At 41.2% G+C, this 18470-nt stretch overlaps 1 protein-coding gene across 1 annotated transcript in view; it reads right to left on the minus strand.

Moving 5' to 3' along the window:
* Positions 1-17146, minus strand: part of LOC108546678 (dexamethasone-induced Ras-related protein 1) — a 28236-nt gene extending 11090 nt beyond the window's left edge. The window contains exons 1-2 of the mRNA XM_017898888.1: positions 16874-17146; positions 11743-11900 (exon numbers count right to left, since the gene is read on the minus strand). Coding sequence (XP_017754377.1) covers positions 11743-11900; positions 16874-16917 — 202 coding nt within the window. The 5' untranslated portion in view covers positions 16918-17146. The remainder of the gene's footprint in view (positions 1-11742; positions 11901-16873) is intronic.
* Positions 17147-18470: the final 1324 nt, after the last annotated feature.

The following is an 18470-nucleotide window of genomic DNA, read 5'->3' on the forward strand; positions in this document are numbered from 1 at the left end:
TTTAGGATTGTGTAATTAGACGAAAAGGAAGCTTTCGTTGTTTGTGACAGCCTTAACACACTAGAACTACCGATCTTTAATGGGTACCTAACTATAACGTGTACAGATCATAGTAATTTTAGCGGTACGATGAAAATGAGTGAATATATTGATTACAGTTCTTTCTTAATACGAGTTGATACCAATTTTATTCTTAAAGCAGGTGTATGTGTTCGGTGATTGCAAAAAGGAAAATTCTGGGACCAGTCATTTTCACTGGGTTGGTAGTTCTAGCGTTAATCCTGTGCTGAGAGAGATCTGTGCGTCTAGTAAACAACAATTCCTTTTTAATAACAAAATAGATTTATTTATACTAAAATATTACACTAGATTTCTCTCAACTCTAACTCACAAACACACGATTCTCTGTTCACTACGTCTTGTACCCTTATTTAAAGTCTAACACTCAAATTCATACACAAGCTCTCTTCGTTGATCACTCATTTCCCGCGCGATCTCACCCCAGGTACTTCAGAGACTTGGACACATTCCCAGACTTTCGTTCATTGCTTGCACTGGACCCGGTCATAAATATCCAAACAATTCTTGCACGTGGTCATCCGCCCGTCCGCATGCACTCCAGATGATGTTCTAAACGCCTAAGCCGAACCCCATACCTCCTTTAATACTATTTCCTTCGCTAGCTCACCTTCCTAGCTCACAATACCACAGTATTGAGAGGAGCAGAGGAATTAAATTAGTATTCCAAGTTAATCGAAAATTTTTTTCATCCTGCTGTTTTGGTGTTAGATACCTACAGATAGGAACACTACATGATTCCGAGTTTTGGCTTGAACTTTGGTGTAATTTTCGCGGGTTCGAAGTCGTCCTTTAATACATATTTATTTAATTTTAGATATCCCTACCTCTTTGCCAGCCTTTAGGTACATGACTCGCGAAAGCACTGTATTTCTCTGGTAGACTGCACTTACAGAGTATACTTATTTGACTTATGCAACTCACACGTGTCAATTAATTTCGAGATCGCGCGGGATCTAATTGCATCACTGTCACGTTTAATTTACGACAGGTAAGGCACACTCGTGAGTCAACGGATTCTGGGTTCAGTTGATTGGTAGTGGGTTAGAACGTTCCAGGGCTTCCGGTTGAAGCTTATGGAAATTGGTGGGACCGAGTCAAGGATTTCCAGTGTTAGATTATTGAAACACGTAGCGCTATGTTAAGGGCTCTCGATTTCACTTTGTTGAGGAACGCAATGCTACGTCAAAGGCCTCGGGTCTATTTCGGCCGAAGATCCAGTAGCATTCGCTGTTCTTGTTCCCCGGCTGTAAACCCGAGATATCTGTACGATCGGGTCGTTAAATCGAATCGGAACGAATTCTTAATCGGCTCGAATAACGCGGGGAAATGTTCGAAACGGATTTTGAATGTGCATCGTTATAAACTACGGAACGCTAAGGCACCATCTGATATCGGTCGCCTACAGTTTCCAATCATAGGTTCAAAGCCGACTTTAATAACGGCTTTTCGTGCGGCGTAATCTTGATGCCGGGCTGTGTAAGGGACTCGGCCAACTTAATAACTACCCCCTTTTTTCTCCTATTTTGCATAGCCGGCGCGCTCGTGCGTCGCTCCGCAAATATTCGCATCGCGGCCATCTCTTGTACGAAAGCCCGCGAGGCACGTAGCGCTCGTATAACTCGTCGAGATCAAATTTTTCAGAGGAAAACCAGGTCCGACGCGAGCCGTTCGCCCTTTCGTTCCAACGAATATTCCAACCGGTACCGATCGCTTTTCTCCTCGAATTTACATCCATATTTGAGCTTCTTCCCGCCCTTTTAATCATCCTCGCTCCCGATTTCAAGCCGGTTCCTAGAAGAGCTCCACAGGTCCTTTATTTACTTATCCGCTGTGTGTCCGTTTTATCGCCTTTCACGCGGCAAGAAATTTCTTGCCCCCGCTCTTTTTCCCGGTTTCTTGGCTTCCCTTTAGCCGGTTCATAACTCGATACCTTTTTCCTTCGGATAAATCCTTTGCTCCTTTCTCCAGTCCTATTTCGAGCACTGCTTTTTGCTGCTGCTCCGCGTTTCGTTTCATCTTTCGTTCTCGAGTACCGGGAATTTTGGTTCCGTCCTCGAAGCAGTTCGCGGCGTCGATTTCTCGTATCGCCCGAGCTTTCCTTGTCGTGTTCTACACGTGGCCACTCGCCGCGTACTTTCTGCGAAAGCTCCTAATTTTCCATTCGACCTTCGACGCGATTTTATCTACGATACCCTCTGCTGGAATTGACTTCCTAACGTTATTACCATGCTTGTTCCATGCTCGATAATGTCCCCTTATCGCGCCGCCCCTATGCAAAGCACTGGTCACGTACGCCACGTGTTACCTCTGATCTCGGTAATGCTTCATACGTATTTCCAGGAACGGCTAATAGTTTGCGAAATACTTGGAAATAACGTTGAGAAGGAAACAACGAGATTGGATGCCTGGGTAAATTAGGGTATATAAAAACGACCATTATTCGACTCCACTCTCTTCCAATTCCTATGCAACCTTTAGCTCGAGAGTATGCATATGAAACGTTCTTCTGCGATGTAGTAAGAGACGAGAATAATACGGGAAGAATATCCTCGGGTGATGTAAAGAGATTTCGTATCAAAGCCTATGAAAAGTTATTCGATTTACGCTGTTATTCTACGTGTGTAGTCGTCGTACGGATTCGAGTATTCTACGAAATTAGAATTCGAAATGTATGATTTAAGTACTTGTACAAATGTCAAGTTACGACTAATTTATTAGTTCGTTTGGGAAAGCTGCACGGTAAAGCTTCGATGCTTTAAACCTCGATACGTAATACGGATTTTTACGAGTACTCGTAAATTATTGGATGGAGAGGGGATTGGGAAAGGGTGTCTCAAATTTCTCTTTATAAGATCCCATAAATATCGATTATATGATTATTGATTTCGATTTTGAAAACGCCGCTATAATCTGCCCGATGGCAGTTAAAATTTATGTGTCGGTCTGTGCTCCACGCACATCGGCCCTTTAAGTTCCACTCGGCCGCCATCTTGATTCTGCAGCGTTTTACGAGGCGGTTTATCGCTGAATGCACTGCGAATTTATTTCGTTAATTGAAATTATTTAGAGTGTTTCGCGACCCCATTTCGACGAGCTTAAGGAGAAGAAGAGCTTCAGCTCGATATGGAATCTTTCGAATATCTATTCTTAAAAGATAGGCGAGAAAGTGAGAACGAGGACCTTCTCTTCACAATTTTTGGAAGACTTTCATCGTTAATAAATTATAATTTCTTTGAGAAAAATCATATAATCGTTCATTTTTCATTGTCATTTATTTCTTGTCTTCATTTTCGAACTTTTAAATGTCTTTTGGTGCGAATCATTTTGAAATTTGTTACCCTTTTTTACTTTTCTAGCCCTGATTCATGTTATCATCGTTTTTCGTCGAACCAAGTTTTGGAAAAATGGTATATCCTCAAAATGGTTGAACTTTCTCACTAGGAAATTATTAATGCATCATCTGGAAACTATAAACTACCACTTTTCTCTTTTCTTGATGCGATTTTTATATTTTTTGTTGGGATTAGTTAGCTTATTATTATTATTATCCAATGTCCCCAGTATCGACATCACTGTCCCCAATCCAACTGTATCGTACCACATATAACTAAAATATATATGGGAATAGAATTCTTCAACGTGGGTGGCGTGTGCAAGTGGATTGAGAGGAAAGAATGTTTGTTTCAGATTATCGATTGCGAGCGAGACTGAGTTTAGAAACGCGCTTGAAGATTTAGGGTACAAGTGACCAATCGAGAAAGAGAGAATGAGTTTGGAAGAGGAGAAAATGTGAGGTTGAAATAAGGACGTGAAGATGCGAGAAGAAACAGTGAGAAACGAGTATAAGAGAGCAGACGCGTAAGAGCTTAATCCTTTCTACGGTACAATTATATTTTTATTACAATTAAAGATCTTGTGAGTCTACTTTTCATCTTCCTAACCTCGTCCCATTAAACGCGGGATTCGATCTAAAATAATCCCCGAATACATATGATTTTCTACATTTTTAATATTTTTAACCCTCCCGTAGAACGAAGCGACGTGTCAAAGATGGAAATATTAAAATCGTGCAGTCTTTAGCATTCGGTCTCTTGACACAAATTTTTTGAGGAAAAAAAGAAAAGGAAAAACTGATCATCGAAATAGAGCTTGCAATTCTTGGAGAACAGAGTTAAGAGAAACGGTAGCACTTGTCTTAATATTTTACTCAATTTTTGTGGACGGTGACTATAGTCATCCGTCGTGTATAGATGGCGTCTCGAGGTCGGTAACTATAGTCACCCGTAGTAGCGAAAGGATTAAACACCGGCGAATGTGGTCTTTTCGGGAAAAAGAAATTGGCACTCTGATACGCGTTGGACTTGCAATTTTCGAAAATTTTCGAAAATTTTCGAAAACTCGTAACATGTCTGACACCTGCATAGTTGCGCCTCTTTCGCGATCAAAAATTACCGCGTTTCGTTGACCTATCTCGGAAAATAACCAATTAAAAAAGTAAAATGACGGATTTGTGGAATTCATAGTTTTCGAGATGTTGAGAAATATCGGTGCAACTACGTTGCGTGCAAAGTAGCGAAAGGGTTAATACTATTTTCCAAGAATCTGAGAAGGTGGACCATATTTGCACTATCACCCCTGTCTTTCTTATACTTGAAATACGTTTAGTCTTCTGCGTGCAACCTCTTAGCCGATCAAACGTTTCGGATTCCTTTCTCGAATGCCTGTTCTCGAATCCTGTCACGAATATTTCCCGTTGTCACGGGGAGTAGCGTGGCTGGTCGGTAAATTCTCGTTTCGGGAAACTTTCCGGACGCCGTAATGTTTTCGAACTTCGATTCCTCGATGTTCCCTCGCGCGAAGATGGATCGCGAGGCATTAATGGGATATCCACGGGAAGAGAGAGGAGCTGGTGTGCCTCGCATCGAAATTCAAATCCCAATCTGCTTGGCCAGGCGGAAAGCGTTACCGTGCAAGGTGCTGGCGAAGCTTTCGCCGAGATCTTCCAATTTTCTTGGATATTTTTCGCGGCCGGGAAACTCAGCGCAAACCTTTTCCCCGGTGGAAAACGGTCGATCTTGACTCGTTGGCGCGGATGGAACCGCGAATCGTGTAACGATCGGCGAGTACGCTACAACGTTATTTATCACGCGTCCGTGCGCGCTGTAGTGTGTAATTAGTTACGTGCATGATAATTACGCAAATTTACTAGGCAGCAGATAGTTCGGTGTCTTGAGCGATATTTTACGCGGAGATAAACACGCCTCCGTTACGTTTTCATTAATCTCGCCAGACGTTAAAACGGTGAATACCGGCGGATCGGTTCAATTAAAAATGTACAATGTAATTGCGAGACTGTGGTATTAAAGGTATTAAAGACCATCCTGCGTTTAAAAATTTCATTCTCGAGAACAGCGGTTCTCAAGCTTCGATTTCGTGCATCGTCGAGCTAATATGTGATCGACTCACGCAGCACTTTGTAGGTAGCGCATACTAATTGTAACTGTAGGCAGTATATAATTATAATAGCTCTAGGTGACGAGTATTAATCGTAGTATATTAATATTAATTACATTAATCGCATACGTAATTTTCAAATTTGACAGAGTTTGGTCGAGCTCGCATATCAGCCGAGAGTAATTAACTAGCAGGACCTTAGAATACAACATTTTTAGGAGGAAGTATTTTATTATAGCAATGGAAAGAAACGGGAATCAATCGAGAAACTGTCACTGTCAGGGAAAACGTAACGGAGAGAAAGCAAGGGTTAATCGGTAAGTTACGGTAAGGTCAGGTAAAGGTCACTTAAGGTCGCAGTACGATTAGATAAAGGCTATTAAAGGTTGACGCAATTTTAGAGAAAGGTCATTAAAGGTCGACACAAGATCAAACAACGATCACTTATAGTCTAGACGAAGTGAATTAAAAGAAGCCCGTTTAAAGCAGAATTGCGATGAAACAAAGGTCATTTAAGACAGAATCAAGACCAAATTGAGATCGTTAAACGTCGGAAATAGATGAAGCAAAAATTAGTCAAGAACGAATCAGGATCAAATGGAGACAATTTAAAATAAAAATAAAATCAAACAGGCATTCAAATTAAAATCAAGGCCTGATAAAGACGAATGAGGGTCGAAACAAGGTTAAATAAAAATTACTTAAGGGTGAATCAAGATCAAATGGGGACAATTTAAAATAAAAATAAAATCAATGGAAAAATTTTCGAATTAAAATCAAGGCCAAACAGGGGTCATTAAAGATTGGAACAGGATCAATCGAAGATCACTGAACATTCGGTTAATATTAAACAAAGCTCACTTAAGTTACAGTAAAGGTCAAACATTACTTAAAGCCAAGTCATTCATGGTGACTTAATGATCATTGTGAAGTCTAATGAACCTCATTCAAAGTCATCTAACATTTAACAAAGATCATCATTCATCCCGACAACCTCTAACAACAGTTACTAAAGGTCACATTAAGTCTCTCCTAAGTCCACTGTCCCTGATGAAAAAGAAACAGCTGATCTGAATCCGAATCGGTATATCGATGTATGTGCAAATAAATCTTCGACAAACACTTCTGATGATTTAACCACGAGATCAAGATCCAGAAGAGATCAGTTGATTCCTCAAACAGGGATCCAGAGGTGTTTCCTAGTCTTGCCGGTAGAACGCGAGCAAATTGGATGGTACGTGGGTCCGGTGCACCCACAGGTGCACGTGGTGACTACAAGGTGCACGGTAAACACGTGACACGTGTGTTCAAAACCGAATGTGATCAATACGCGTATATCCGGGTGTATGCTCGTCACGTGCGTGATGCGTGATGCACGCGCGTTTCTCGACGCGACGGAAAAACGGGAGAGATCGTAATTGCAAATTTATTGCTACGGTCATTCCGACAACATTTTTCTTTCTCGGGACTCCGTGATAACCGTACGGCACCCGTCCCCTTCCTCGACTTCCGGCGTCGCGACACGAGACACAGTGTGCTGGACACGCAGAAAAGCTGGACAAATATTGGAAACACTGCGAGAACGTTAAAAGGCTTTCTATAAGTACTTTCAGGTCGCTGGTCACGAATTTGATGTTATTCATTCATTCATTTTTGATTCGTTTTATTCATTCGCATCATTTGAGGAATAAGCAATGAAATTCCGTAAAAGGAAGGTCAATTTATCAACAAGTCCACTGAATGAAGTTAAAGTGTATGCAAAATATAATATTTGCGTAGCTGTAATATATCCGAGACTGCTAATTATGTACAGGTAGCCCTCCTATAACACAGCATCCTATAACACGGTTTCGCTCTAACACAATAAGAAAATTGCAAGAACCTTTGTATAGCACTGTACTTCTACACGAGCAGTGAGGACGAAGAAATTTATTAAAGTTGCGTTAAATTAAAATAATATTTATTTTTGTTTTTGTTGTGCATACATTTATATTTTTAATAAAAATTAAGTTGTTTATGTAGAATTAAAAAAAATTTGTTTCTAGTAAGTTTTCGGAACGTAACCCCCTTTTTGTACTGACTCTGGGTCTCATACAACACGGTTTCACACAACACGGCATTTTCTAGGAACCTATCTACCGTGTTATAGGAGGACTACCTGTATTTCCTAGTGATTTGTTGATAAACAGTAGCAACTTTTTATCACAGGCAGTCCATGTATTAAAATCTATATTGTAATTAGTGATATATTTGAAATGCTACGGGATTAATGTAAACCCCTCGAGAAATCGCGATTTACATTTATATGTGGAATCGATCGATCAATTTGACTCTTGTATAATTGTTTAATTTTTGTAAATAGTCTCAATTAAGGTTTCGCAGGTCCCGGAATTCTCCATATTACATACAAAAACATATGTTTCCATTTAAAGAGTTAGCTTAAAACGGAAGTGAGACCATGTATATCCTTCTCTTGGAAAACTCGCGTTTTGCCCAGGTTTTCGGCGTTTTAGGTGCGCGACGTTTCCGACCTCGTGTGCGTGTCTATCCAGGTCAGAACTGGCGTGCAAAAGGGAACGGCAGATAAAAGCGTGGATAGTGCGCTAATTAAAAATTAATTAGAGGAGAGAAGCAATGTGGAGAACGAATGGTCAGCGTTATTAGTTTCGCCGGCGCGATTTCCACGCTGTGTCACTCCCCCTGTCGACGTTTTCCTTTTCGTTTTCCACCTATCTCGGTGTATTCCTCGCGAGAGCGGGTTTCGTGTAAATATTGATTCGGCACGTTTGGCAAAATTGCGGAGCGGAATCGGCGGAAGCGTAGCTGGCGTCGGCGTCGCGAGCCTCTCCGAGGTGCGCTGAAAAACGGCTGGCGGATGTTGCAGCGGGATTTTCGCGCTAGAGTAAGCCGAAATCCGCTGCTGATGTATCCTCCACGATGACGCGACGTTCCTCGCGGTCGGCTGTTTACGAGCCAACGATATTTCGCCGCTCGATCGAGCGTGTCCTGAAACTCCGCCGGAACTCCACGGAGTTGCGGCAGCGAGCTCGAAGAAAGGATACTCAACAAGTTGTCGAGATCACTGTTCACGGATTGGGGGCTGGATCGAAGCTGTACGTGTAGAGTGGTACACAGAAACGACGCTACTCGACCAACGTTCCCGGCGATCTGTGAACTACCACGTTGATCACGGAAGATCGATAACTGCGAAAGCACGGGGTTCCTATGGGTGTATGGGTCTCTCTTGTTGGTACGATATGATTGATCGATGGTTGTCTGTCGTCGTTCCTTAGTATTCGAATTGACTACGCGAGTGGTTGAGGTTTAGATCTAAAACGTGTATCGGTATTGTTTTCCAAGTTTAACACGTTAAGTGCCCAGCCCGTTTTGCTTGCCGTTCTGTTCAGACTCAGACTCGACCATCAAGTGAGCCACTGGCGCGAAGTATTCATAAAACTCGGAGATACTGTGCCAATTGTTATAACAGGAATTCCTAAACGTTAGGTCCAAAGATGGCGAAGAATTTAACACCAAAAGCTAGCACCTTTTGCTCCTAGTCTGGGCCAGTCCCTGGGGACCGGCGTGATACTTAACGTATTAAGAAGTTCCGCTATAATTATTATGTAACCTTTTGTTCTGTGATTTAATCACTTCGTCATTTTTAATCACCTATTTGTTTAATCACTTTATATGTTTAATCGTATATTTAATTTAAGAGGGTAAGGAAATCGGCCCAAACGTAGATATCACGTGCGAGAGACGTGGTTTGTAGATGTAAACACGAGTCAGGCATATGGTTAATTTTCGTTGACGACTTTATGCCTCAGTTACGTGTTATTCTTCACCACGTCCAGACGAAACGGCTCGACGTGTGACCGACTCTGCTGTTGATTATAGCACGTGCCATCGAAACTTCGAGAATCTTCGATCGAGAGTTCGGTTAGTAGTATTTGTTTTATATCCTTACAATTTGTTCACCGTTTTAAGAAAAATTTAGGGTGGGTGATAGAGTGGACCGTGACCAACAGTAGAGGAATCAGTTCGAAGGTTTTCATTGCACACGGAGAAGATACTTGCGCGTTTATTTTGTCAAGGAACTTGTAATTTACGTAGTTAGGAAAATAACAATTTAGATGTGATTCTGCAAGGTTTAACGATTATTTTCATTACTCGATTACGTGCTATTCTCGAAATGGCTCGACGTGTGACAGACGTTGCTGTAGATTATGGCATGCGCCATCTATAATTCTAACTAGGTTGTAGCTGGTTTCGGTAAATATGCGAAAGATTTCCGTCTCGTCACCTCCCACGTGACACGCATGATCGCAGCGACAAAGTATTGTTGTCACATGAGTGGTGACTTACGACCGATAAGGATTAAATCGTAGGGCAAGGGGTTAATTCGTAACAGATTTAGTTAGACTCGAAGTACTCTTGCGGAGAAAAGTCTGTTAACCGTGTGAAAGAAACGTAAAGTTACGTAACAGCGAGGAATAACTCGGTCAGTCTAAAATGGCAGGTTGAAATTTCCCTTCGTTACGAGAACGATTGCAGACGTGGCTGGAAGCGCGGTTATGAATTCCGCCTAACTCAGATTGATCTTGCGAGTTACCCCTGGCAACTTCTCGTCATCGCTCCTCGCTATCTGTCACTCATACCCTCTGTAACCGTCCCTCACCCTTTCTTTGGTCCCCGTAGGATTGGCCTGCCCTGTCAAGCTGTTCGCAGGCCTGTCGCTGATATATCGGGCGCAATCTCGCGAGTCCAGATCGACGGTACGAGCGGTCAACTTCCGGTTCAATTGTAAGCCGCGCAACTGCAGGGTGAAAGCTATTTGCTTGCGTTTGACGGTTATTGCAGCGCGGTTATCGCCACTGTTTCGCGTTAATCCGTCTTTAGAGGCGACAGCAAAACGAAAGGTGCTTCCACCACGCGTTACCGATGTTTGCCAACGTTCCATGTAGACTGACGAAATATTTGCCTCCCTCCTGACACCTAGTTGTACCTATAGACACGATTCAAGTCCGATCGCGAACTTTCGCGTAATCTCGAAATTGTACATAGGCAGAACGCGTACACAAGGTAAGCGAGAATAGCGATTCCAGGTGTGCAGGTGAATTGAAAATAAATTGGAAAATTTCCTAATATGGAGCTCATTCTCCAGAAAATTGGATTTAGAGGTCAGTCTACCGGGCGTTCACTTATTTTCCGCTCTTCGTGTACTCCCTGTGAACTGTTGCTTCTGTTCACACTCTCGCAGTGATAAATGGCGGTAATGCTCTCGTTTCGCTTTGGGCAAGTTCGTGGGCTACGCAAGAAGTAGTATAAATCTTCGACAAGTGAAGGAAACAATAATACCTCTTCTAGGAATTGGAGCACTAATTCCATTCTCTCATTCGAATAGTTAGCATTTCTACGTATTAATTACATTTCGTATTACCTTCATTAATGTAAGTGTCGGATAATTAAATTATTAACCCTTTGCACTCGGCGATATTTTCGTTACAGAAACGTAGTAATTCGAAGACTTCCTGCCATAAAGTCGACGATATTTTCAAAACGGAAATTGTAAGAAATGGAATTATTTTACCTCGATATTCAACGCGTCGTTGGATAATATTAAATTTGAAATATTAATTAACAATGATCTCTAGAATTTGATTAAATGGTGACTGAAAGTCGCCTCTCGAGTGCAAAGGGTTAACAAAGTATTATCGCATTTATACCTATTATTCTTTTAAATATTTCATCTACAGATCACACTGTCCAACAAATTTCAACTTCTTCTCTAACATGTGATATCCATTAGGAGATTCTCGTAGAATTTATTTCCCAGAACAGGAATTCGTAATCGAAATTGCTCTATCAAAAATTGTCCTCGGTTTTAAAAAATTGCCAGTTTTTCTAAAAACGAAAATTCGCACTAAACAGTGTTGTCATGTATACGCATAATAAACAAATCTTTAAATTCAATTTTCTCTCCCACTTACTTTTTCACGAGTAAAAAGTATTTCTCATTGCTACGTTTAAGTGTAAGTATAAAATTGTAATTTATATTCCCGATTAAATCACGCGTCTTACAGAGTCCCGTAAACGTCGATTTATTCCCCTGAACGTATTTAATTCGACAAAGTGCGACGTGTATCCCGACAGGGTTGAGCCGCCATTTTTCCGGTTGTTTCCGTGGACTTAAGCTGATCGACTTACCGGTTAGGAAGGATAATCGTCGCATGGCTGGAAACGGATGGTTTCCACTCGTGTCCAGAAGATCAAGCTGATGGACCTCGCCTTTAATCCTGTACAGCTTTCGGTGGAAGTCCTCGATCGTCGGTGTGTAACTCTCCTCGAACTTGTTGGACAAGAATCTGCGGTAAAAGTCACTCTGCTTTATACTATCTCTTATATACGACCCTCTACGAACTGTACATCGTTCTACCGTTAATTAGCCAATCTAAAATTCTTCTTCTTAGAGTCCAGTTTCTTATTTCGGGATTAGCTATGTTTAAGAGTATAGCTGTTGCACGGAATCACGGATTTCTCGGAATCGCGAATTCTTTTATCTATTTTGATCTTGGAATCTAGTCTTGTATTTCAAGATTAACTCTGCAGTGGAACTTCGTTCAACCGGTGTTCGATTATAGGGTGTATGGATTATCGCGATTCTTACATGGGAACAGAAAATTACGGGAAGTAATGAGAAATATCGCGGTTATGGCAATTTTGGGTATACCGCAATAATTCCGTCGAATTTTATCTTCCATTTACTTTCGCACCCCATTTACGACCGTATCCCTTTGATCGAAATACTAACCGGCCAAACGAACGTTACATCGCCTTTCCAGCAGCAGCGACGCGGATGATATTTCGAAGGGAATTAAATCGTTTGTCCTATTAGCGACGATGGCGAGCGCAAAGCGGAGTCCGATCACGCGGAACACGTTTTCACAAGTTTCCCTCGTCAACCCTCTCGCGTGTCGTAGCTGCTTTCCGCGTCGTTCGTTGGGAATTTTCTCCGTGATGCATTAACAAATTCGTCGGAGGAACCTTTGTCACGCTGCTCACGAGATGTAATTAACGGATAAAACGATAAATCGCCGGTTCATTAACACTAGAATCATCGACCTGTAATATATGGAATAATTAAATTTGTAATATAGGAATAAATAGGGTGGATCGATAGTTTTTGGTATTTTGGTTTACCTAGTAAGCAGGTTTTGGAAATTCAAGACGACGAATCATGCGCGAAGCGTGAAAATAAAAATAAAATAAAAGGAGTTTCAGAAAAATGGAACCCGAGAAAATATTGAAAAATTGTTCATATTCAAAAGAAAAATTGCAAAGATGAGTAGTCAAAGCAATATTTCTGAATGAAAAATTTTCATTTAAAAATTTGAAAACGACCATTGGGCCTTGGCAGGTTCATTAAGGTTCACTAAGACTTTAGCAGGGTCTAAGGTTCACTAGGATCCAGGTAGGAATTGGACTTTGGTAGGTTCTAAGTCCCACTAGGACTCTGATGGGACTAGGACCTTGGTAGGTTCTAAATCCAACTAGGACTCTGATAAGACTAGGATCTTTGGTAGGTTCTAAGGCCCACTAGAACTCTAGTAGGACTTAGACCTTGGTAGGTTCTAAGACCCACTAGGATCCTAGTAGGGCTTAGACCTTGGTAGGTTGTAAGGCCTACTAGGACTCTGATAGGATTAGGACCTTGGTAGGTTCTAAAGTCGACTAGGTCCCTGATAGGACTTGGACTTTGGTAGATTCTAAGGCCCACTAGGACCCAAGTAGGATTACGACCTTGGTACTTTCTAAGGCTTACTAGGACTCTGATATGATTAGGACCTTGGTAGGTTCTAAAGCCGGCTAGGTCCCTGATAGGACTTGGATCTTGGTAGATTCTAAGGCCCACTAGAACTCTAGTAGGACTAAGATCTTGACAGGTTTACTAAGATTCGTTAAGATTCACTAACGCGCGTTCAACGAAACCAGAGACAATACGAGTCGCATTATTATCCGTCAAGATTATGCTTGTCGTATCGGTGACTCGGTTCGATCGAAATCGAACACGAGTAACATGGAAGTCGTTCACGAACGAGTTGCCCGTTATCTGTGAAAGGCGTTAACGAGCTCATCACTCACGACGTCGTTGAACGCGCGTTGAAAACACCGCGGAACATTTTGGATTAAACCGATGGGATTTTCGATGAAATTCAATCACAGAAGCAGTCATGGTCTAGTAAATCAGTGACACGTTTCCTGTCAGCCGACGCTTGTCCATTTTCTCGCCGTGGGTTAAAAATATCGGCCTGTTAAAAGCTTTCTGGTTTTGGGGCGGAAGCGAGCCAATACGCTTAGGTTCCGTTCACAATGCACCCTCGCTCCACCGATCGTTGCCGTTCAGGTAAAGTGTCAAATATTGTACCGGGAAGGCGCATTTTTGTGCCAGACACTGACAGACACCGCGTTTGTTCTTATCCATTTTTCAAATTTTTGGGAATTTACTGCACATCGTAAATTTTATTTTCGCGACTGGCGAAACATTTTTGACGAATAGTGTTTTAGTTCGATCTTTTCGGTATTGATAGTTTGGATGCTACAGATATGTATATCATCCTGACAATTTTCATCGTGCACGTTATTCTTGTTCATATTTTATTTTAATTTATATACAGATATGGGAATAACGAAGGTATAAAAAGATCGTGAAATTTTTCGATTTAATTTCGTACTTCGAGTAAAAGGATTGACAAATTTTTCTATAGGTCTGTCTCATATTTTCTATATTTTCATCGATAATCATGAACGATTTTATTTCGAATTTCGAGTTGCATTCATTTGCACTGCAATGGAATAAAATTATTTTTGGGAAAGTGACAGGCTGAGCATATAACTTGATCGAAATAATTTTTTAAATTTATAATATACTCGAAATCAAAATATTTTCATTTAGTTCATCGAGTTAACGACTTAAACCACTTTCACAATTGTCATACTTTTTTATCAATTTCCTACTTTCTATAAATCTTCTAAGACTCTTTTATAACTCCCCCATAAATCTATTTTTCATGTTTTATAAATCCAAACTATTTTATAGATAGTCACGTATCGAACTTTCAATTCTCTGCTATACAATCGATACAATTAATGTTAAAAAACAAAACAAAATAGAATGGAAAGGCTTTTTTAGATTACAACGTCGACAGGTCTGACAGATACAACCCCGTGTCTCGTTTTGACCGAAAAAGAGAGGACGCGGAGTTAAGACGAGATTTGACAGAACCGTGGTCCGATTTATATTTTCATCCTCGACGTGGAGATTTCATCGAGGCGATATTTTTTGAGCTGAAAGCGGTACGCGTTCGCTGTCACTAGTGAAAAATACAAGGTCGCGGGAACAACGATTTCGTGGATGGAACGCGCCCCGTTACCTTTACATCGGATCGACGTCGGCGAATCTTAAAAATCGATGTTCGAAACCGCTTTGAACACAGTTCCATCCAACCGTGACCTCGTTGCAAATACCTACGACCGAAAATGTTCGCATTTTCCAGACCATCGTCTTCGAAATTGCACCCCTTATTCCTATCACGGCCATCCGAATCTGTCTCTGTGACTCTCGCGAAAAATCCCGCGGCGTGAGAAACGTTTCTAACGACGTATTCGTTCTTGTCCTCGGTAAATTAATAGCCGGGAATAAAACTACGAAGATTCGAATTTGCGAAGAGGAAGGAAAAAGGGAAGGAAAAAATTCCATTAATAGACCGCTGAATTAAACCGCGAGATTAAGGTTGAATCCAGCAGGAACGTTGTCGAGAACCGCGGCTCCTTCCAAGGGAAACATTTTCATACATTCATAAGCAACAAAGCTGCTTCTATTTGAAACTTCCACCACACCCCCGACGCAGTTACCCCGAAGGGTTAATGTAATCATGGCACGTGAAACAGCATTGGTAGTGTCCAGAAGGGAGCTAGTATCGTTTCCTACGCAGGCTCGGAAGGAATAAGAAGAGGAAGAAACTCGCCACATTATCCGAGTAATTATCGCGAATGGAGGAGTGGAGGATTAAAGTCAGAAATAGGGAAAATACCGGTATTATGTGGGTAAATATCGGCAGTACCTTCGTAACTTTTTACTTCCTATTTTAATTCCTATTTTATTTTGTTTCCGAGATTTTTTTAAGTAGAGACTAGGAAAAGGTAATTTTATATTAATGAGAATTATAGTAGAATAGTAACTGGAAATAAAGAACTAATGATCGGTACTCGTTTCAAGTTTGACAATCGGAGTATTGAAATAATACTGGTATTTATTTCGGTCCCTTGATATATCGTTGGTAGTACACCGATATTGGTATTTCGGTGATTTCCGTATTATGTCGGTTTCGATACTACACTATAATATCGATATTTCAGTGATAGCCTATTTCAATAATAATTGACTTCGGTAATATATTGATTTCGATACTATACCGGTATCGTTATTCGAGTGATAGTTAATTTTGGCAATAATCGATTTCGGTATTACATCGGTTTGGACATTATACCGGTACCGATATTATATTAGTACCGATATTTCAGTGATAGCCGATTTCAGTATTATACTAATTTTGATATTATATCGGTACCGATACTATGTTAATACCGATATTTCAGTGATAGCCGGTTTCGGTAATATACTGATTTTGATATTATACCGGTACCGATACTATATTAGTGCCGATATTTCAGTGAGAGCCGATTTCGATATTACACTAATTTTGATTATACCGGTACCGATACTATATTAGTGCCGATATTTCAGTGATAGCCGATTTCAGTATTATACTGATTTTGATATTATATCGGTACCGATACTATGTTAGTACCGATATTTTAGTGATAGCCGATTTCGGTAATATACTGATTTTGATATTATACCGGTACCGATACTATATTAGTGCCGATATTTCAGTGATAGCCGATTTCGATATTACACTGATTTCGATATTATACCGGTACCGATACTATATTAGTGCCGATATTTCAGTGATAGCCGATTTCAATATTATACTGATTTTGATATTATATCGGTACCGATACTATGTTAATACCGATATTTTAGTGATAGCCGATTTCGGTAATATACTGATTTTGATATTATACCGGTACCGATACTATATTAGTATCGATATTTCAGTGATAGCCGATTTTTGTATTATACTGATTTCGATATTATACCGGTATCGTGATTTCAGTTATAGTCGATTTCAGCAATAATCAATTTCGGTATTATATCGACTTCGATACTCTACCGATATCGACGTTTCGGTAATAATCTATGGTACAGTACAATTACCGTGCTACAATGGCAGTTTTGCCGACCCTGGCGCTACCAAGCATAACCAGGCGGTAGCAGTTTCGCGGGGGTGGTTTGCAGGCGTCTTCCTGCGAGGACGTGGACGCTGGGCTCGGGCTAACCGGTATCGGAAGGATGCCATCCTCCGAGCCTGAGGGCCCCTCCAACTCGGGGCCCGCCTGTGCTCCCCTCCGGCCTCGATTGATCCGTTGCTCGGCCTCCTCCGTTGCACTTCCGCTTCTGCACAGCCTCTGCGCGCAGCACACGAGTCGGCCGCACACCTCCAGCTGGAATAAAACGGTTTCGTTTTGTCGTAAGTGGGCGAACGTGCAATACTCGCTGCGTGAGATGGTAAAGGTTATACGGTGCCGATTCGAAATTGTTAATCGATGGAACAACGTCGGGGGTGGAGTTATTCAATTTTCTGCTTTCCCTATTTTCTGCCTATTTTTCGACGTTCCTAAAAGCGACGCGTAGGTTCGGGTTTAAATTCGCGTAGGACGTAAGCAGTGAACGAACGTGGACTTTTATGAAATGCAGGGGATTTTAGCATGGTGTTTCCAGTTTTAGGTTGACTTTTTACCGACTCTGCAACTGCTTCTGATTAATTAAAAATTTATGCAGTCCTGTCTTTGTATGTTCTACACCTATATTATTTTTCCCCCTATTTTATTGCATTTATGTTACATTAAGACACGATTAACCCTTTAAGGACTGAATTATTCAACCAAAATTCTCAATTTCTTTACTACGAAGAAGCTAGAATTTTAGAGTCCAACATTTAATCACGGATCCAAGTTTGGAATGAAATGGAGAATTAACGAGATGTCGAGTGCAAAACGCCTAAATTTGTTTGTCCCGTGTGTGAAACAAGCTTAAACCTCGCCGATGAAACTACATTCGTCGAAATCCGATTGCGCTAAAGAAATTTCACACAGGAAAATGGATTACCCCGGTCGCGTTGTTCTTATTGCAATCGTCAATGCCTGCGTTTCTTTTCATTCTTCCCTCGACATTCCACGAAGCTTGCCCAGCGTGCTAGGGAAAGAGTCGAAAATTGGGTAAAATATAAAACTGTCTCTACAGGCTCTGCGTTTGATCTCGACCCGGAAAGCTCGCAATTCGTTTATCGAGCGTTACCCAGCGTGAAATGCGATTTTTCGCTATTGTCTAAACACTCCAGCTGGCGTGTTTAAGTTCGCGACATTTGGCTAATTTTTATCCGGCACGCGAATAACGGAGAACCGAATTTTCGTTGAAATTCGCGATTGGCTGGGTTCACGAACGATCCGCCGTTTGATCGATGATCCTTTTTCCGAATATCGACGCGTGACACGCTTTCACCACGGGCTGCTTCATCTCGCGCGGGAAAAATGTCGACGAATATGAATATTTAGTTCGAAGCTTCATTATTTCTATGTGGAATTCGTCGGCAAACGCGTACGAGGTAAATACGAAACGGAGTTTCGTTCAATAATCGGCTCTTTTATTATTACCCTGCGAGTTCGATGTAGGTAAAAATCGAAAGAGGAACGGGAAAAATATGTGGACGGTATTCAGTCCTTTTTTCGTGAAAGAGCAGGCGAAAATTCATGAA

Source organism: Eufriesea mexicana, unplaced genomic scaffold (assembly GCF_001483705.2).
Source record: "Eufriesea mexicana isolate 0111107269 unplaced genomic scaffold, ASM148370v2 scaffold762, whole genome shotgun sequence".
In the NCBI taxonomy this organism is placed as follows: Eukaryota; Metazoa; Arthropoda; class Insecta; order Hymenoptera; family Apidae; genus Eufriesea; species Eufriesea mexicana.